The sequence below is a fragment of the Eucalyptus grandis genome, chromosome 1 (assembly GCF_016545825.1).
Source record: "Eucalyptus grandis isolate ANBG69807.140 chromosome 1, ASM1654582v1, whole genome shotgun sequence".
NCBI lineage: Eukaryota > Viridiplantae > Streptophyta > Magnoliopsida > Myrtales > Myrtaceae > Eucalyptus > Eucalyptus grandis.
In genome coordinates this window covers 32,828,100-32,849,091 of record NC_052612.1, presented here as the reverse complement: position 1 = coordinate 32,849,091, position 20,992 = coordinate 32,828,100, and the positions used below count along the sequence as shown (strand labels likewise).

General features: G+C 40.8%; 2 protein-coding genes across 3 annotated transcripts; both read left to right on the top strand.

Annotated features, from left to right (window-relative positions):
• Window positions 1–6,730: 6,730 nt before the first annotated feature.
• Window positions 6,731–9,662, top strand: LOC104437764 (protein BOBBER 1). The gene is made up of 6 exons (XM_010050793.3): window positions 6,731–7,284; window positions 8,328–8,500; window positions 8,581–8,629; window positions 8,773–8,939; window positions 9,104–9,187; window positions 9,279–9,662. Exons 1-6 carry the CDS (start codon window positions 6,855–6,857, stop codon window positions 9,315–9,317), a joined length of 942 nt encoding a protein of 313 aa, XP_010049095.2. The 5' UTR covers window positions 6,731–6,854; the 3' UTR covers window positions 9,318–9,662.
• A 6,353-nt stretch (window positions 9,663–16,015) lies between these two features.
• Window positions 16,016–19,414, top strand: LOC104437775 (zinc finger protein CONSTANS-LIKE 10). 2 transcript variants are annotated; one of them, XM_010050812.3, is made up of 4 exons: window positions 16,016–16,326; window positions 17,593–18,075; window positions 18,683–18,811; window positions 19,060–19,414. In XM_010050812.3, the coding sequence occupies exons 1-4, from the start codon at window positions 16,222–16,224 to the stop codon at window positions 19,150–19,152; spliced, it is 810 nt and encodes a 269-aa protein (XP_010049114.1). In that variant the 5' UTR covers window positions 16,016–16,221; the 3' UTR covers window positions 19,153–19,414. The 2 variants fall into 2 exon arrangements, with proteins under 2 accessions (XP_010049114.1, XP_010049106.1); XM_010050804.3 differs by having other exon boundaries at window positions 16,017–16,326; window positions 17,578–18,075.
• Window positions 19,415–20,992: the final 1,578 nt, after the last annotated feature.

Here is a 20,992-nt window from a genome sequence, read left to right as displayed (position 1 = left end):
ATCTATGCAACGTCACGCTCTCACTCGATCCTAGCAAGGGTCACCAACCCTCACCTAGGGCTGGCAAGGCCTTGCCTACGATTAGGGAGGCTTGTCGGCTAGAGGTGAGGGCCGGCATCACCCAGATCAAGGCGAGCCTCATCGACCCCCAACGACGTGTCACCTAGATTTGGGCAAGCCTTGCCTGAGCCTCACCTAGGTCGGCAAGGGTTCCCCCCCCTCCGACGGTGGCTAGGCACGCCGTTGATGGAGGCAACGGCGAGGTAGCGCGCATACCCAACTACAACTGTGCCTCTCTTTCTTTTTCTTCTTTTTTTTTTTTTTCAGTTTTGGTTTTTTAGAATTATTTTAGCTTTTTAAAATTTTTTACTATGAAAAAGTAATAAAAATGCCACAAAGGATAAATAAATAAATTTAAAAATACCATTTCAGCATTTTCCTTTAAACAATGTTTTCCCCCTAATTTTTATGTATTATTGTAATGAAATGTAGTTGAATTTGTCAAATTAAAATAATGAATTATATTAACAAATGTTGAATTAATATTTTTAGTGTAAATTAATTTGACTCTTTTTATTGTTATTTATTTATTTAAGTACATAAATATATTTAATATATAACGTACCGGAATTCTTTATTTTTTAAAAATGATTTGTCGACGTGTTGTGTTGTATCGTATCGTGTCCTGTTGCGTGTCGCATGTTCATATCGATACTATATAGGTTATGAACCACACAATGACCCCCATGGACCTGTCCAAGCCACTTTGGGAGCTTCACCTCCTCAACCTACCGAACTCCGATGCCAAGGCCGTCATCATCCTCCGCTCGCATCACTCCATTGGCGACAGCGCGTCTCTCATGTCCTATCTCCTTGCCGGCTCTCGCTGTAAACCATCTCAACTTCATAAGTCATCAGTTGAGAATGAGAAAGAAATCAAGAAAGTTGGTTTTCGCAAAAGGATGGGGTTTTGGCCACAGTTCCTCGACATGGTGCGATCACGTTTACAAATGATTTGGAATACATTCATCGGTGTTCATTTGTGGCTGGCGACGGCACTCTTTCTGAAAGACACGAAGACGCCAATCAAAGGAGGCTTGAGGGTGGAACTCAGACCTAAGACGTTCGCTTTAGATGACATAAAGCTAGTGAAAAATGCCATGAACGTGGTACGTGTAGACATGTGCTTTTCTCTGTGTTTCCAATGCTAAATGCATCGATTCAGTCATGCAAAAATCTCATGCTTTAGAACCTTTTTCCGTGCAAACTGGTTGGCCACATTTCGCGCTTTTCTGCTCATGGATGATATGCGCCAATCAGACCATGAAGGGAAGTTTTGCTTGGAATAACAGAAGCCGGTCTTTCTCGCTACCTCAACAGAAGATATGGTTGGTCTCTCTCACTTTCCCCTTTAGTGCTGAGTCTGCTGACAGGTCCGGTTGATGCTGAACATGCAACATTCGTTTTGAAGAATTTCTTCCACCATATCGGTTAATCTTAATTTGGGTTATCAGCACATAGTCTGGATCACATATATTACACATTGTTCTTGTGGGATGTAAGATGTATCTCGATCTACCAGCTGCTGTTAATCCCTTCACACATACATCAGCAGGAGAGGACGAGGAAGTTGTTAGTGCATCAGCGAAGAAGGACAGCCTTCGCAGAGATATACTTCTCTAGGCAACACATTACGTGAGCTTAAGAATACCACCCACTAAATCAAAGATACCAAACATGTTTCCTTCTGACACAAAGATAAACATCATCAGATTCGACGAGATATTGTATGATTCATAGACCTTGTGGACCAAGCCCATCTCTATTCGATCATTTCGACCTTTCGCATCTTGGTTGATTGCTCCATTTTTTAGCAGTTTTCATCTCATATCGAAACGTCCCAACCTAGATGTATATTAACAAAATTAAACTAAGCTAAGTCTAGTGTTGAAACTTAGCAACCTAATCAAGGTCTCTATTTCTAACAATTTTTCCATTTATATTTTTCGAATTTTTCTACTTTCATATTATAATTAAATTTATTTTTTATTGTTATCTGAAAATAGGAACTTGGGCTGAGGCTTTGGGCCAGATCCAAACGTGGGCCAACTCTAGTCTAACGAGCTTTGGCCCTGAACACAAACAAGCTCTTATCTTAGCCTATTCAAAAACAAAATCAAGACTCCATTTGTTTAATAGAAAATAGATGATTTGGAAAATATTTTCTTAAAAATGATTATTTGTATCACTTAAAATAATTAATCAATGAAAAATATTTTCATTATTGATAACTATTTACATTTAAATATTTTCGTGAACGATGAAAATATGTTACGTTTAATCATTTTTATAAGCGATCATTTTTAGAAATATGTTTTTCAAATCATTCATTTTTCTTGAAAAGTGTAAATGAAACTCAATCTGTCAAAATTGAATTGAGCTCAAATTCATATAGATCAAACCTAGCCCAGATTCACCTAGACCAAGCAAACCCAAATTTTCTAAAGCTGGAGTAAACCCAAATTTATCAAAACTAGCTAAGCCCAAGCTCATTAAACCAAATAAAGCCCATCCTAGTATTTCTTTTTAGCCTGGCTATCCCACTTCGAGTCCGTTTGGTTAGAACTTTTGAAGAATACATTTGCCAAAATCGAAATACCTTTAGGTGAATGGGGTTTCAGAAATATAAATATCGTTTGAAAAAATTTGCATTTGTAAATGATTTTTATTAAATTAAAAAAACAAAAAAAAATCATATATTTTTTTGAAATCTTGCCACCAAACTGCCGTTGCCTGAGGTTCGGCGATAGTTGCGAGGGTCGGGCAACCCTTGGCGGCGGTTGTCGACCTCCAATCGACTTCTCCATCGGAGAGATGAACATTGATGAACAGTACTGAAAATTGCATTTCGAAAATACAATTTCCTAATGAACCTCTACCCCTCCATTCCTCCAAAGGCCTTTGAAGCCCCTCGAAGATGTAATTGCATATTTCCAAAGTTTTCAAAAAGTTGAACCAAACAACACTATAGCATTTAGCCAAATCCCTTTAGAGCCCCAAAGAACATTCCAAATGCTGGGCCTTCCTATCTTCTTCGTATTACAGACGTTTTTCTTCCCGTTGCGGTTTAAGCACTCCTCAAACTTAACATCAACTCCGAAACATGCACAGCTTGACCAATAATCAGCGCTCTCAATTCAAATCAAGACTAACTAATGCATCACCGTTGATCACATACGTCCGGCACCAAACCTCGACTGTTGGTTGCCTCGGGCGACCGGCCATCCAGCATTCCCGGCAGCAAAAATGGTAAAAAAGAAGAAGAAAAAAACTGTTCAGAACACGAATTGGAGAGACGAGCTGACGTGAATGCTTCACGAGATTGACCACCGATCGTGGACTCCAATCATTTCTTCACCGACAAGCACCACAGTGATTTCTCAGGAACGTAAGCTAGGCGTGGAGCGAGAACACAGATAATTGGTGTGAAGATTTGGTCTTGATGATGACGAACCATGACAGGAATCGAATCTGAATAACAATGGACTGACTGGGTAACAAGTAATCCATGTTGAGGAACTCTTCAGATTGAACTGGCTCAGCAATCATTTCATTGACATTTCTCAGAGGCATTTCGTCAAACGATCGACGTCCACCAAAGGGCCTGGCTCTGTTTCCGTCTAAAATCAGCATCAGGACTACAAAGGATCTAGATTCGGTGATTTTAACATTGGCTACATGAATTCAGCTTGGTTTTATATTTTTCCGAAACAGTAGGAAAGGAAAGGAAAAGGAGAGAGAGAGAGAGAAATTAAATTACTTCTTCAACGGACGAAGACAGAGCATCGATGGATGGCTGAATCGATGGCAAGAGTCGTGGTTACTGCCGAGGGTCTAGAATTATAGCCGAGGAATAAGCCTTGAATGGGGTCTCGCCACTTCGAGATTTCTGGACATGAAAACAGGGGGAAACAGAGCCGACTCCGTGCACTTCCCGAAATCGATGGTTCACGCCTACCGGCAACGACGAGCGAGCGAGAGAGGAGGGAGCGGAATGGGCTTCTCGGAATGTGGGCCTCTTTTGCTCTTCGTGGGCTTCCGAGTTCCTATTACTCAGGGGCTGAGGTTTGCAATAAATAGGCTTTATGATCATCTCGTGGCTTCATTGGTGAGCAAGCTTGTGTGGTTACAAATTTTTTAGGCTACAATTAAGTGAGGCCTGAGTCAAATGAAGAAGCCCTTTTCGGCTATTGGTTTTGATTCGAGGTTCAATTATTATTTAGATAAATATCACGAACAACTGCAAATTGCTACGCATGTGATAAATTATCATGAACTAATTCTGAGTTATCAAAACCCAAACATGTATACGCTTTACCCTCATTTAGCTTCCATCAACTTTAACCATAAAAGTACTAAGTTGAATAGGCAGTAACTCATTTGAGTAGAAATTAACAACTCTCTCTCTCTCTGTTTCTTCAATTAGCCCTTATTTTAAAACATCTCTCTCTCTCCTCTCTCTAACCCTTCTTCATTTTCCTCTTTGTCGACTGAAATTTGGATGTCAATGACTACTTTTGTGCACAGTTAGTTTTCAGTTCTTCAGAGCTGCAATATATCGATAATAAAATTCATAATGTTAATTGGATCATAATGTTAATTGGATGGAGAGGGGGAAATATTCTAAACTAGATGAAGTTACTTGTTGCTTTATTAGGACAATTAACGAATTTTAGCAAGTGCAATTTCTCAATGGAAAGTGGATGGTTAACTCCTCGAAAGCTGAAACTTCTTAACAATTGGAGTAACAAGTACATAATGGTTAAATGGGAAACCAAAAAGTGAGGCAAAATCTAATTTTGATTTAAGCATATTAATATATAGATTAATATATAATGTGTGATATAGAATTATAGTACTTCAATTATTTTAGAGACACTAAATAAGGGCATTTTTTTTTTTGCATTAAACAAAATCAAAAATGCATTTCTTGCTTTCTCACCAAAATATAAATCATTATTCGAATTTCAGGATTTATAAAAAGAACATATATATATTTACATGTCAACACTTGAGTGTTACGAAAGTTTCAAGATTTTTGTTGTAAAAAAAAGGTGTCAAAGTATGTGAGCAACAAGATTCAAATTAGGCAAAATAGTAAAAGTCAACCCAAACAAGCCTAAACAATCAATTGATAAATTTTTTTATATGTTTATTACCATAAAAAAAAATCCTAAGCTATGTTTATTGTGACACAAATGCAAAATTAAAAAATATGTCACTAAAAACCCTAAATTTGCCTTTGGTAACAAAAGATCTCGATTTTTTCTTCTTTTTTTTTGGGTGTAATAAAAAATCTTCAACTTATATCGGGTGACAAATATACTTAAGATGGAATTGTAGTCAAAGTATATCCATTACACATATATAACTTTGGTTTTTTTTGTGACACAAAATAATTAGGGGTATTTGTGTCATAGCATGAAAGTTTAGGATTTTCAATGAAAAAAAAAAGTTTAACTTAATTGTGTTGTAGTGACCATAATTTGAGATTTTTTTTGTGATATCTATCCTTTTTTTGTCAGAAATACGTAGGAAAAGTTTAGTGAGTATATATCAAGAGCTTCAAAACAAATCAAATCTAAAAAGGGTGAGGAAGGGTACAAGGTCTAATTAAAAGAAGTCTACTAGTCCTTTGGGCCTTGGCATCCCAGTTGGCTACTCTATTGTGTTCCTACTACAATGGATCAAAGAGAGATCTGAAAATCGGGACAGCAACATACATGTCCTCCTGGAGTAGAGTACTTGTACTTCCCAATTAGGCTGAACAAGAGATTGAACACCCCTCACTACTTTTTAAAAATCAAATTCCACACACATTTTGAGAGACAAATGAGAAGAGAGAAACTGTAGGATTTCATTGAGGGTCACCACTTCAACCTATTTGGCTAAGTTCTCCTCCACCACCTTGGCAAAATCGTCCACCAATCTGCCATGGGTATTGCAACAAACACACACAATGACTTCTCTTACTAGATCAGCTATGAAAGAGCCATCTATGTTGATCTTCAAGATTCCCAATCCAAGAGAATTCCATGTTTCTTTCTTCTTCAAATTGCCAATCCACCTTACCATATTCTCATACATGGCTATGGCTATATTGATAGTGAGCTTTTGGGGGTGTGCTTTCTAAAAATGTGAGTATTTCGAGCTTTCCAAATTGACCATAGTGTTGTCGTACCAAGCTCAAAAACTAGTGTTATTCTTAGCTTTTCTTTCAATCTAGCCAATCATTAATCGATTCGAGGTAATCTCAATCTATCTACTTGGATATTCAGGGCCGCACCTGGCCAAACCGAGGCCGTCCATGTATTTGCCCTTATTTCAATGGACCTACTTTTCTACACTACGCGTAACCATAGCTTTTCGAATTCAAACCCCGCTCTTTTCAAGATTAATTCATTAGCAGGCCTATAAGAATACTTTAGGGGACGTAGATTAGAACTAGAGGGCCAAGTCGATGCAATTGCCAATTTTTGGGAAACTCAGGCGGGACTCTTTCGGAATTCCGGCAAAGCCGGGGGGCCCCCCAGCGAAACCACAACCTTCTGGAGTTCTCCACGGAGGGACGAGCGAGCAAGCGATTCCACGAAGTCGTCAATACAAAGTCGTCGTCGAAAGCTCGAAGCCCCCCCCTTCAGTTCCTTCGCCCAAACCCTTTAAAAACCCCAAAAAGAAAAAAAGACAAAAAAAGAAAAGAAATCATTTCTCGCTCTCGCTCTCGCTCTCGCGGAGGCAAAAGAGAGAGAGAAAGAGCGATTTCGATTCGATTTTCCGGCGAGAGCTCACCGTCCATGGCGATCATCTCCGACTACCAGGAGGAAGAGGAGCAGCGGCAGCCGGGGGCCAAGAAGCCCGCGGCGGCGTCGGCCGCCTCCTCGTCGTCCTCCGCCTCCGCCTCCGCCGCGGCGGAGTTCAGCGCGAGGTTCGATCCGTCCAGCCCGCTGGGGTTCCTCGAGAAGGTGTTCGAGTTCGTGGCGGAGCGGAGCGATTTCCTCGCGCACGAGGCGGCGGAGGGGGACGTCGCGGCGGTGGTGAGGGCCTCGAGGGAGAAGCAGAAGCAGAAGGCGATGCAGGTCGAGAAGGAGAGGGAGAGGGCTAGGGCTGAGGCGGAGGCGGCGGCGGCGGCGGCGGCGGCGAAGAAGAAGAAGGTGGATGAAGAGAGGAAGGTGGAGGAGGTGGAGATGAAGGATGCGGAGGAAGAGAAGAAGAGTGGGGCGATAGGTAAGAGCTTTTATCTTTCTCGTGATTGTGCTGATTCTGTTGCTTGATACGTAAGAGCGCGATGAGTGGCTGTGGAGACGCTACTGCAGTTGAGATAGCTGGGAGATTGGATGACAAGTAAAATGGTAGAATGATTTGCATAGTGATCGCTCGTGATGTGTCTCATTTCTCCCGCTCTAGTATGGCTGTGATGCTCGTGTGATGTTTTCACAGCCGTTGTCATCTATTTAGCTTGTACGTTTTCTCTGGTTGGCTATTTAATGGCGATGGGCAGGGAAACCGTTTCATTCTTATAATGCTGTCAATTTTGCTAAAGTGTGGATTTTTTTTATGGGGCTGTGCTCCTGAATAATTAATTTTCTCTCGTGTTGATCTCTACTATAATGTGTTTAAGCGTGCATTGGCTTAGGCAAATATTCTAGTGATGGAAGGTCTGCTGTAAGCTTCTTGCTTTTGGTTTTAGAGATGTCTTCTTATTGCAGTGTTTGGTTCTTGCAAGTTGTCTTGCGTGCTCATGCTTTTGATTGGATCTCCCTTTTTTCCTTGGGAATTAGGAAAAGAAGCTAATTTGTGAGTGTTATCTTGTTTTTCTTCTCACATGAGCTGGAAAACAAGAAGATCTGATTATGGTACAATTGTAATCATAGAACGTCTCATTGTTTTGTGGCACTTCATCATTAAGTAATGCCTTTCAGCTTTTGGGATTTAGCAAACTGCGGGACAAAAAAATTTAGGACTCGTAATAAAATTGCTTAAGACCAATTAAAAGTGATAACTTGACCACCTCGGCATCAACGTGTGATGTGGAATAATAGTTATGACTTTGACGATCCCCATGCCTGAATTGTGAATGGAGCCTCTAGCTCTTGCATTGAGTATAATTCAGATAGCTTAGCTGAGATGACCAGTTAGGTTATACAGTGTGCTTTGGAAATTGCAACTTTATAAGGGACTGCCTTGTTATGATTCCTTTTACAAGGTGGATGTGTAAAATATACCATGTTGCCTCCGTTGCTGCTCTGACATTGTTTCTGGTTGAACAGTGCCAAACAAAGGCAATGGTCTTGATCTTGAGAAGTATTCCTGGACTCAGACTCTGCAGGAGGTTACTGTCCGTGTTCCAGTTCCTAAGGGTACTAAAGGAAGGTTTGTGGTATGTGACATAAAGAAAAACCACTTGAAAGTTGGACTCAAGGGTCAACCTCCTGTAATAGAAGTGAGTGTGCTTACTTTGAGTTTATTTAATCAGCTTGCTTTATTCAGATATCTCTCTTGACCATGTCCAACTACTTTCAGGGGGAGCTTTTCCAAACTGTCAAGCCTGATGATTGTTACTGGAGTTTAGGTACGTAGTGGATTGAGTCGAGAATATCAGAGACCACATGAATTCAGACACAAAACAAGAATGATCTGCCTTCTGTTGTTACGTTGATTGTAATATGAGTTATTTCCATGTCACATGATCATCTTAACCTCGTGAATCTACAGAGGACCAGAGCGAAGTCTCCATTCTCCTTACCAAGCACAATCAAATGGAGTGGTGGAAATCTTTGGTGAAGGGGGATCCTGAAATTGATACCCAGAAGGTAGAACCAGAGAATAGCAAATTGTCTGACCTGGACCCAGAAACTCGGCAGACAGTCGAAAAGATGATGGTAACTAGCTCTCTTTCTTGAGCTTCTCCGGGTTATTAACATAACAGATGCACACTGCATGCATTTTATTGTGTGCGTGTAGATGAGCAAATGCTAGTGGCCTTAAGAGTGTTTGCATGTCTCCTTGCGAATGCAATACTGACATTTTGCTTTTAACTTATCAGTTTGATCAGAGACAGAAGGCAATGGGTCTTCCTACCAGCGATGAGATGCAGAAACAGGAGGTTCTAAAGAAGTTCATGGCAGAGGTGGATATTGGTTGCTTTTCTTAAGAATGAGTGTTCTTGTATATGTAAATTAACGTTGCTGATTTCTTGTTTCTGGCGAACTCTCTTGCAGCATCCAGAGATGGACTTCTCAAGAGCAAAGATTGCATGAGGGGGGTTGTTAACTGCTTCTTCTGTAGCTTGACTATACCATGACCAAGGATGTGTGGCTTTTAACTTCTCAAATCCGGAAATCTTTGGATGTTTACATTGGGCGCAGATGGCCGAGCTTGTTAAATTTTTTTTTGGTGGTTTCAATGAGGGTTTGTGGTTTGTTTTTCCAGGACTCCATCTTCTCTTTTAGGAGCGATCTGCTCTTGGTTTACTATTTCCTTTCTTCCTGATGACTGCTGAAAGAAGTTGCTACTATGAAAAGACTATCGGAGAATCAGTCTTGGTTGAGCACAATGTAGACAAAATTGCAACATGGTCCTTACAAACAGGTTAGGTTGTGAAATTGCAGTTGGGCCAATGGTTGCGATTAAGTGCAGCGTCTTAGCCCAATTTCGTGTCCTCGATTCTCCCATGACTAGAGAGATCGTTCAGTGCCCTCGGAGGGCAGATTGGTCAAAAAGAATGCGATCACAGTTTTCAAATAGCTCTCTAGATATTACAGCAAGTAAATACATGGTCTGTCTGTAGACCACCCCGTTAAATTTTATTTGGATTCGGTTCGTGAGCTTACCGGAGCATTAGCGACTGAGATGTTGTATTGCATGAGTTAGTAGTCGCACTTTGACGTTCAAAATGTTTGCAAATCATATGATGGGAGGATTTCAAGTGTTTTGATCCGAGCATGTACTTCCCAAGTGGGAGAAAGGTCAAGTGGTCCGTATAATGTGCTCGGAATATGCAGACTTGATCTAATGTCCACAGTTCACCTAACTACCCCGACAGCAAGACTTTTGTGTTGTCGGCTCCCCAGGATATTTCGTGGATTCTAGTGGAAATTCCTTTTAAGAGTCCCAGCGGTATAGCTAGTGATTACGTAGGTCCTTCATGCCTCTTCATAAGCTCTTGAATATTCGCTTCTAACTTAGGAAATATTCCCTGCTCTCGGACCAACTATAATTAGGGCCATGCCGTCCCGCCTGAATTCTATGCAGTGTGTCCTGGTCGATCCTATGGTCCAGCACAAGTCAATGTGCCTGACCCCACACATTTCGTGTTTGAATCACTTTAATCGCACGTAGGTCTGTCGAATAAAGAACTAAGCGATAGATAATTCTTTATCGACAGATGAAATCATTTAAGACCAGCACTAAGATTAATTACTCGTGCGTACTCGATAAGTAGCATGCCTACAGTATGAATACGCAAGGATGGAATAAAAAAAATTAAGCAAAGTCGCCTACGGCACTTGATTAGGGAAATATTTTACGAATAACAAGAGCCGGTCCATGGACCCATCATTCTGCTTACTCAACTCACATGTTGCTCGATCAAGAGCATGATGAGAGCGGGGCGAAATGCGTGCGCTTGTCTTTTCAGTTTTTAGGTAGGCATTTGGCCCCACCAGAGTTTGTCACTTTCGGGAGCGTTCCACTCGGTTTGCATCCAGTGGAATCTCCTCTAGCAAAAGCAATGCTCTGGAACGCAAGACGACGGACCCTCTCATTTAATTTTAATTCGTCCCGTGGGATATAGAGGAATCAAAGTGCTGCTCTTGCTGTTCGTGCCTTCCCATGCAAATCCTCCTTGACCGCACGAGATTGCTTTAGCCCTAAGAAAACGAAAAGGAAATCTACATGAAGATCATAAAGCAAACACGCTCATGCATCAGCAATCTTATTTGGGTAGTTCCTCTAATTATTCTAGATCGATAAGCTTAGTTTTGGCCAGAAATGAATAATCAAGTAGAGTGCTGAAATGAGAGTAAGACAAATAAGAATCACACGCCAAGTATGCTGCTAAATGAAGTGCGGATGCGATCCTTATTTTAATTCCAATCTATCATATTAACAGGCTTTAGAAAAAGCCCTAAAGTTTTTAGTAAAAGAAGATATGTCTTCAATATATTAAAGCAAAAACGCTCAATTCGAGCACTCATGAGATATAGAGGGATTGAAGTGCTGCTCAATTCAAGTACTCATGATATCTTAAGGGCTTTTAAAAAAGTCCTTAAGTTTTCAGTAAAAGAATTTTCAGTAAAAGAAGATATGTCTTCAATATATTAAAATGAAAACGCTCAATTCGGACCCTCTCATTTAATTTTAATTCATCCTGTGGGATATAGAGGGATTGAAGTGTTGCTCCTACTATTCGTGCCTCCGATGCAAATCCTACTAGACCACACAAGATTGTTTTAGCCCCCAGAAAACGAAGAAGGAAATCTCCATGAAGATCATAAGGGAAACACGCTCACACACCAGCGATCTTATTTGGGTAGTTCCTTTGTTCTTCTCGATTGACAAGCCTAGTTTTGGCCAGAAATGAATAATCAAGTAGAGTGTTGAAATTGAAAGTAAGACAAACAAGAATCGCACGCCGAGTGTGCTGCTAAATGGAGCGTGGATTCTACCCTTATTTTAATTCCGATCTATCATATTGGTAGGCTTTAAAAAAAAAAAGCCTTAAGTTTTCGATAAAAGAAGATATGTTTTCAATATATTAAAGCGAAAATGCTCAAGTCGAGCACTCATGAGATATAGAGTAGGGGTGAACATAGTTCCAAGATATAACCTGGAACTTGAGAATCGGACTAGTAGATACCTATAGGTTTTAGATTCCAAAGTATGTAGGATAGATTCTAGATTCCAAAAAATGAGGAATCTGTTTTGATGGATAGGTTTCAAGTTCTTAGCTGAAGGAACGTAAAACCTAGAACCTTGAACAAGTTTTAATGTTTTTCTTTGTTCACGCAATCTTGTGATATTGCACGTCATTGATGATGAATGTATAATCTGAAAGTACTCATCTAAACTTCAAATTTATGACCGAGATTTTTACTTTATTAATGTTCATATTTTTCGTGCGTTTTTATAGTTAGTGAATTGTAACAACAAGTCGTAATCATTAAAAGTTTTAATTCACTATATCGTTTAATTAATAATATAAATGAAACCTACCGACCAAAAAAAAAATATAGATGAAACTTGGGTAGAGATTGGAATCCACCTTGAAATCTGTGACAAGATAAATTCTAAGTTCTAAGTTATGCAGGGTAGATTTTAGGTTCTAAAAAATGAGGAACCTATTTCAACATATAAGTTTTAGGTTCCGGGTGGGATTTGTATAGAATCTAAAATCGCTCACCCCTAATATGGAGGGATCGAAGTGCTGCTCAATTTGAGCACCCATGAAAAAGCCCTAAGTTTTTGGTAAAAGAAGATACGTCTTCAATATATTAAAGCGAAAACGCTCAAGTTGGACACTCTCATTTAATTTTAATTCGTCCCGTGGGATATAGAGGGATCAAAGTGTTACTCTTGCTGTTCGTGCCTTCCTATGCAAATCCTACTCGACCGCACAATATTGTTTTAGCCCCCAGAAAATGAAACTTGAAAACGAAAAAGGAAATCTACATTAAGATCATAAGAGAAACATGCTCGCACACCAGCGATCTTATTTGGGTAGTTCCTCTAATTCTTCTCAATCGACAAGCCTAGTTTTGGCCAGAAATGAATAATCAAGTGGAGTGTTGAAATCAGGAGTAAGACAAACAAGAATCGCATGCCGAGTATGCCGCTAAATGGAGCGGGGATGTAATTCGTACTTTAATTCTAATCTATCATATTAGTAGGCTTTAAAAAAAGATATGTCTTCAATATATTTAAGTGAAAATGCTCAAGTCGAACCCTCTCATTTAATTTAATTTGTCCCGTAGGATATAGAGGGATCGAAGTGCTGCTCTTGCTATTCGTGCCTTCCTATGCAAATCCTATTCGACCGCATGAGATTGTTTTATCCCTTAGAAAACGAAAAAAGGAAATCTACATAAAGATCATAAGGGATTCATGCTCACGCACAGGCGATGTTATTTGGGTAGTTCTTCTTATTCTTCTCAATCGACAAGTCTAGTTTTGGCCATAATGAATAATCAAGTGGAGCGCTGAAATCAAGAGTCAGACAAATGAGAATCGCACGCTGCATATGCCGCTAAATGAAACACAGATGCGATTCTTACTTTAATTCCGATCTATGATATTAGTAGTCTTTAAAAGAAGATATGTCTTTAATATATTAAAGCGAAAACGCTCTATTTGAAAACCCACCCGCTCCAATCAAGAGAATCGCTAGCCTCGCTCATTTCTCCTCAGCCCAAAATAGCTACTTCATCCATTTTTGAGCCAAACTGTCAATGTAGTAATTTTCCCTCTTTTGCAAAAACCGTTCCCACTTCCCACCGCGCAGAGCATGGAGCAGCGGCTCAGTGGGGGAACACTTTTAGCATAAAAGAAGCCAGGAATAGGGACAAGAGAAAAGGGGCCATCCTCTAGGAAAGCGTTGGAGAAGGATGATGATGATGATTGGGTCCGTTCGTTCCTCCTCCACCACTAGCTCAGCTGGTGGTCAACTTCACCCACTCGCGATTGGACTTTTTCCCAACTTGGGCAACCTTCTTCCCTTGGCATCTCCCTCCTTGTCGTTTCCGTTCATCCCACCCCCCCAAAAATGAACACGGGAACAAAAAGAGCATCGCACTAGTCGAGACCCGTCGAGATAGCACGTTCCCGACTCGACATACGTGTCGAACGTTCGCAACCCCGAACGTGGAACGCCAACATCTCTCCAAAGAAACGATATGGAGTGGTATGCTCTTGGAAAAAGGCCAATAAATGGTTAGAGACAAGAGAGTCCGGCATCGATGAAACGAAACAAAACCCGTGCCAAAAGGCGCTAACGTTTTCCATCATCAGAATACTAATTAGTCCAAGTGAAGTAGAACCTCATATCTTGTAAGGACAAAATTACCTTCGACATGAATAATGTCCAGAGAAGATGGCGCAGCGCTATGCTTTTCTTGAGAGCGTGTCGTTTCTGTTCTTTTGCCGGCTTATGAAGTTCCCAACACTTCTTGGTGGCAGCCAAGTGTCAGCGATGCTGGCTAAAGCCATCTGTAATGCAGTTGGTGTCCCCTCGTGATGGATGTGGGAAAATTGAACTTGGTCATACGCATAAATTCAATGTATTTATGGATAGGAAATTACATGCATTTTATAAAAATGAAAGATTCTAAGGAGCTTTCCCTTATTGCGAAGTTCAATCTTGTCCCCCGAGCCATCCCGAAGTGTGCGTTTATCCCTTCATACTTACCCAAAAGAAGAATCGTTGCTTTTCCCTCCTTTCTTTGGCTTTGTTTATTTACGGAACGTCGCATTTACGTTGAAATTCGATTTGAGCTTGTTCTTTCCCAATTGCTTTACCAACCCAGCTGGCCCAATATTCCTCCCAAGACTTCTCTTTTTCAATATTGGAAAGAATCTATTTTGACGGAATTAGTTTTTGATCGAAATATTCCCAATTGGCCTTTCCCCGTTTTTGTGATTTTTCGATGTTAATGTGCTTTTAACAATGCCATGGACAACCCTAAAGTGGCATTAAAGCAAGGATGCCACACATAAAAGCAGCCAATCAAATGTAGCCATTCTCGACAACATTACAAAAGGACCTTTCTCTAGAGCTCATGTTCGGAATGCCCAATACACGAACACCACGTGTCAGAAATTAACAAAAAAAAGAAAAGAATGAGATAGGGCGGCCAACATGAAATGTCTTTCTTTAAGGCAATGATTTGAGTCATTTTGGGTCAGGACAAGCCTTGTATAATCTAAGCCAATCCTCTATGCATTAGATTTAGAGCGGAACACCAGTTACAATGAAGAAAATGGACCAAGAACTCGAAAGTCTTCACTTTGATCATAATGGCCATACGCCTGCAACAAGAGAAGAGCATCTTTTGGCTCCATCGTGTGAACTGTAATTTCGTCTCCATTTTTGTTGATTATAATTGCTTGTCCGACTTGAATTCTGTTCTCTTGCTTTATGACTTTTGAGATGGAGAAAGGGACAAAAGACATGCGCTTGAGACGCCATAAAATAATAGACATTGGCGCTTGAATCCAAACTGCATTGTGGAGGAACAGCTCACTCCACCTCCAATGGGAATTTGAATAATCTCTTTTCTTTTTCGCCAATGTGGAAAGCAGAATCATTCTTTCTATCATCTCGCTCTGGTTTTTCTATGTTTTCTTTTGCTTCTTTCTGTGTCGATCTCTTGAGCAAGAAGGCCAGCTGGGCTTTCCATGATTTTCAGGTTGGCAAGCGGAAAAGTAGCCAGGAATGGACGTGCTTTCTGGAAGCAAGAATTGACATGGTGATGCCGCAAGCATTCCAAGCTCTTACGACTTATCTGTAAAGGCTGAAGCAGCGGCTGTGCCTCATTTGATGGGGTGTCTTGATTCGGCTGTGGTAGCAAACGCCTCCCGTAATTCTACGTGTTGATGTTGATATTCTTATGCCAATACAAAAGGAAATTCTAAGCAATGAGACAGAGAGAAAAAAGTAGAAAAAGATTGACTGACCCGACCAAAAAAAAAAAGAAAAAAGAATAGTCATCGCACCCAACATGTCCCGATCAGTCCTCACCTCATGCCGACGCATTCATCTGGACAAGTTGCAGTAAAATATCACAAAGTCCAGAGGTACACCGTGGAGCAAATATTTAATGTCAAAACAAAAAAAGAAATTGCGTGACGAGAGAGAGAGAGAAGGACAGGGGGACAATTGCATTATTAAAACTGTTCCTGTCCCTTTTCCCCTGTTTTTGTCCACATCCTATAAAACCCTATTTTATACATCACTAAGCAACCATCAAAAACCCATCAAAGTCCTGCTCATCATGGCATATTTATAAGAGCTTGGTCTGTTGTGTTGTTGCTGTCAATCACTCTGACAGTACCCACAGCACATCAAGAAGTAGAAGGAGAAGAAGAAGAAGTCACTCCTTGATTGTTGGAGCTGTGTTCTTGTTTGTGTAGTGTGCGACGGGAGAGAGAGAGAGAGAGAGAGAGAGAATGTATGCAGAGACTGGACTGTCGTTTCCTTGCTTCCAGAATTTCTACCCGGAGGTTCAGCCGCTTGAAGAGTTCTACAAAGCTCAGAAATCACCTTATTCTCTGGTACTAATCTCTCTCTCTCTCTCTCTCTCTCTCTCTCTTTTCTCTCCATGTATATGTATGTCTATAAAAATGAAGTTCTTGATGTTCTGGCCCGCTACTAGTGATAGGGTTAGATGGGCTTCTCATTCCTTTCCTCTTGAATCTGTTTCCCTTGCTGGTTGTTTTGTACTATGACTAATGCCATCTTACTAAAAGAGGTAGTGGTAGAGAGATTGAGGGACGAGAAGCTTTGGTGGAAATAGAAAACAGAGGAGATGGGTTGCTTTGCATGATTTCTTGATGATCTCTGGACGCTGAACAAAGCAAAGATGAACCGCAGTTAATTAATCCTGTAGTATACCTTCACATACTTAGCCCTATACTGGAGATCAAGAAAGTAGTAGGCTAACTTGATGATTGCAATCATGAAGCGGATGCCTTGCTGGATATCCGTGTTGAACGAACTTAGTTAATACAACTGTTTGAACTCAAAGAAATGGTATGATGGCAAATCCTTGGTCTTCCTAATTTCGGTGGCACATAACATAACTATGGGAAGCGAATTTAAGTAGAGAATTTGAAGCACGGTAACAATTTTTATTTCTGAATAGATGCTTCCTATCACTTATCTCAATAAAATTTATATTCTGATTGAGTGATTTCTGAATTTTACACTTGTGCGCTCTTTCTTGTCAATGAGAAACTGCTGATTTATGTTCACAGCAAGGAATGTTAAATTCAATTTTGGGATTTTGAAATCTTTCTAGTCTCTGTTAATCTTGCATAGATAACCGAACAAATCAATATTGAGGTCTGTGACATGATCATACTGTTGTTCGGGATATGCAGTATGTTGGGATCCTGTATAAGAATATGGCTTACGGCTTACGGCAAGATCTACAAGTCGTTGGCTCACATATATCACGTTGTGGCTGCATCACAACTCCTAGTTTAATACTACAGATTGGCTTGCTTATATGATAGTTCAGTCAAAGTTAGAGGCTGCTAATTCATGACTACTTGTGAGTAGTTAGCCTTCTGTTACTTTGCATGTACTTTGTTGTTGCTGCATACAGATTCCCATGCTCTAGTGTTAACGTATTTCTTTTCCTGACTCAATCTGTAACTGTAAGTCATTTCTCATACAAATAATTAGTAGTTCTTTTTTAGAGGCCTTTTGTCTATACATTGTTAATCTGCTTGCTCAATTCCTCTGATTTCCATATCCTCTGAATTCTTTTCTGATTTTATCCTTTTCGACACCCCTCATAGGACAACGTGGTTCAGGTTTCTACCATATCAGAATATGACCTCGGTGGGGCTGGGGATCTATTCAAAGCTCCAGAGCCAGTAATTGAGGAGCCAATCGCGAGGCTCGATCCCATGACAGCAGCCATCTCAATGATCTCTGGCCCAGAAGATGTCATCTCCTCTCAAGGCCTCAAAGCCAGTGATATTGTATCACTTCAGGGCGAGCCGCTCTTGAGTGAGGTTTTCTATGAGTGTAAGAAGGATCTCTTAGCAAACGGCGCAATCGGTGCCTCAATTGCCGAAGTCATGGAAATGAAAGTTCCTCTGATGAGTATCGATGAGAACCAATCTCAAGAGAACAATTTGACTGCACAGCTACCATTCCCCAAGTGTGTTAGCTCAGGAAGTCTGAGTTCCATTAGCGGACTGAAGCCAAGTTTCCTCGATTTTGCTGAGGTGGACTTCAGAGATGGAACGCTCTGTGGAATGCGGAGGGCATATAGTGAAGGAGACATAAAGGTCGAGTTCGATTTTTTTGTAGTATTTATGAGCTTTTCTCAGTGGAATACCCTCATCTATTCCTTAGTTATTGATGTGACTATTTCACATTATATGTTTTTTATGCATTTCTATTTGGGGGAACTCGAAAAGGTCTGCTCTCATCATAACAACTAGCATTTTTACTTTAATGAAAAGAATAGACATTGAATTCTTCGAATAATATGAGATTCTCACTTCTTAGTAAAGGTGGGGTCGGCTTCACTCTTCCTGTGAACTGGTGTATCATCTTACTAGAAACATAGTGATCACTGTCTATTTTCGGGCCTTTTGTTTGTGCAGACCGGTGGACATCGTACCTAGCAACACAGATAGTTCTCAGTTTATCATTGTCGCTAACATCATAGTTAACCTTTCAGTGAAGTCAAGTCAATATAAATGTCTGTTTTAGTTTTTACCTCATCGCGTCTCAGTAGCTTAAAGCTGCCAAATCTTATCAGTCATCTGCCAGTAAGACTGCATTTTCTGTGATGCATTATGCAATTCTAAAAGCTATAAAAGTGTCAACTTTCGTGGATGCTACAAGCATATGAGGCCTCGTCACTGACGCTTGGGATTTTAATGACAGACTCTTGATGGTGGTAATCCACTTCAGCAGCCGATACTTTTCAGCAACTACACCTCCGAAGGACGCTGGGAAAAGCTTTCTAGATACAGGACCAAGAAGAGCAAGAGGAACTTTGGCAGGAAGATCAAGGTAATGTGTTGTTCGCAAGGCTCATTTTCGAACAATCTACTGCTTTTTCATGCCTAAGAATAAGGCGAAGACATCACTTCATTTTGCATGATTCTTGTCATCATCATTATCTGCTTTATTAAGAACATGTTGAGACAAAAATCTGTGTCATCTTAGTGTTAAGTGACTAGGCACTGTAATGTATTTTGTCTATTCCTAACCTTTTGGGCAGGCGACCCAGTCACTGATCATAAGATGCTACTTTACAGTATGCTTGCAGAAAGGCTCTTGCTGATAATCAACCGAGGATCCGAGGAAGATTTGCGAAGATGGAAGAGTCAGACACCTCAAGTCGGACTTAGAAGTCGCGACCATCTAAGATAGATAGATGAAAATAACAGATCAAGATCTCAGTGGCCACCCTCTCAGAGGCTGACTCCGTTAAAGGCTCGAAACAACTACTGGAGATTTAGGTTTAATTTCTTATTAATCGTTGTGACTTGTTGGTAGACTTAAATGGCCAGGTTAGATTTGTACATGAGTGTTGAATAAAAGGTAAAGCCCAGAAGAATGTATTTGACATGTTTAATAATGTTAATTAGAGCAGTGTTATTTGGTTTCCAAGCTTTGGAGGGTTTGGTGATGTCGGACTGAAGTTTTCTGAAGTTCATCTGCATTAGTGATTGCATAGCGTTGCCGTGCTTTTGATGGAATGCATGTCCCTCCTGATAGGGCCGTAAGTTCCTCGAACGATTAGCAAAAGCTAATTTGACAGAATGTCGAGGCATATGGCAGCTGAAGTCATGAAAGTAATGCATACAAGTCGAATAAGTCTCGACTTTGTAATCGTGATTAACCCAGGGCGGCACTTAAACCTTCAAAGCGTCGAAGCGGGAATAAAATTGGAATTCATCACCAACTTTTCAACAGTGCTCCTAGATTAAGGAATGTCAGAATAGTGCATTAGCAAATCCTAGGAGCAAAAACAGGGGAAGGTGAGTTTTAGATTTTCATGTACGATTGTCTGCTCGGGAACGGGAATGAAGTTGTAACCGCGACGTGGATGCCCATTCCAAGGCTCAAGAAAAAATAAAAGGGCGAATCCTGAAAACCATGTACCTGCGCCTCCGTTTAGGCCATATCTCTCCACGTAACCTCAGTGAGCCTTTGCTGTGTTACCTGAAGTCTTGATTCGAGTCAATTTCACTATGTATCGTACTCGTTGTTCCAAGAAAAGAGAAAATCGCTGAAAGAAATCGTATGCGTGAAATCTGATCGTCATAAAGCGATTTAAAATTTTGTGCCTTTTTAAGTTCGATTCTCCCACGAGGCTTACTTTGAAAGTCAAACCATGGACAACCAATGACTCTCGAAATCTTCTAAGCAGCATGACCGGTTTGTCTTGGCCTAAACTAGTAATATGACTTTCAATTTAGTACCGAAAAGCCAATCCAACCATCACCTCCTGGCAATGCAGAGGAAAATGAAAAAAGACCAGTGACAGAAAACTGATCATGAGATTGACGGGACGTAATCCCCCTTTTCTCTCTCTCTCTCTCTCGGCTGTTCTCTTCTTCTCTTCGGCTACCCAACCGTTTGCCGGGTTGATAACAGGATCAAATTGGCGCTCCGATGCTCGCGTCATTTGGTCGACGAATTACAGTTTCAAGCGCTGCAGAGCGGGAATATGTCCTCCGACGACACAAGCCGAACTTGTTCCGATCACTACCCAATGGCTCTCGTTGATTCAACAGGGGAGCACGGAGGCCGGAACCATTGCAGGGGCATCCTAAAGACCGCCGACACATCGCCATCGTCGCGCACGCCAACACAAATTGCCTTGTATCAAGAAGCAAGCGCAGAGAGAGACAAGTCTGTCAATGTATTTTACATCGAGAACATTCTCTCTCTTCCCGTGACCTTTTTCCCTCGAAATCTCCACTTCCCGAACCGCCCCTGTAACATAAGATGACCAGTTCTCATTCATACATACATACATAATATATAGTTTCCTCCGTCCAACACCTACTCCCCACCCAAGTTGACCTTGACCCTCCCCTCTTGGGTGCAACTTGTCAGGCTTTGCTTCTTATAAACCGAAAGCGACCAATGATTAACCATGGAAAACTCCTCGTCTCCTCCTACCCAACCGACAACAACAGTTCGAGGATCCCCACGATCGGTCCGTCGGCCTCGTAATCG

Excerpts from the sequence above, each read along its gene's own strand:
- LOC104437764 (XM_010050793.3), top strand. The coding sequence starts at position 6,855 with ATGGCGATCATCTCCGACTACCAGGAGGAAGAGGAGCAGCGGCAGCCG. Across the intron at positions 8,630-8,772 it reads TGATTGTTACTGGAGTTTAG|AGGACCAGAGCGAAGTCTCC; the intron begins GTACGTAGTGGA and ends GTGAATCTACAG. Across the intron at positions 9,188-9,278 it reads TAAAGAAGTTCATGGCAGAG|CATCCAGAGATGGACTTCTC; the intron begins GTGGATATTGGT and ends ACTCTCTTGCAG.
- LOC104437775 (XM_010050804.3), top strand. The coding sequence starts at position 16,222 with ATGTATGCAGAGACTGGACTGTCGTTTCCTTGCTTCCAGAATTTCTAC. Across the intron at positions 18,076-18,682 it reads ATAGTGAAGGAGACATAAAG|ACTCTTGATGGTGGTAATCC; the intron begins GTCGAGTTCGAT and ends TTTTAATGACAG. Across the intron at positions 18,812-19,059 it reads ACTTTGGCAGGAAGATCAAG|TATGCTTGCAGAAAGGCTCT; the intron begins GTAATGTGTTGT and ends GCTACTTTACAG.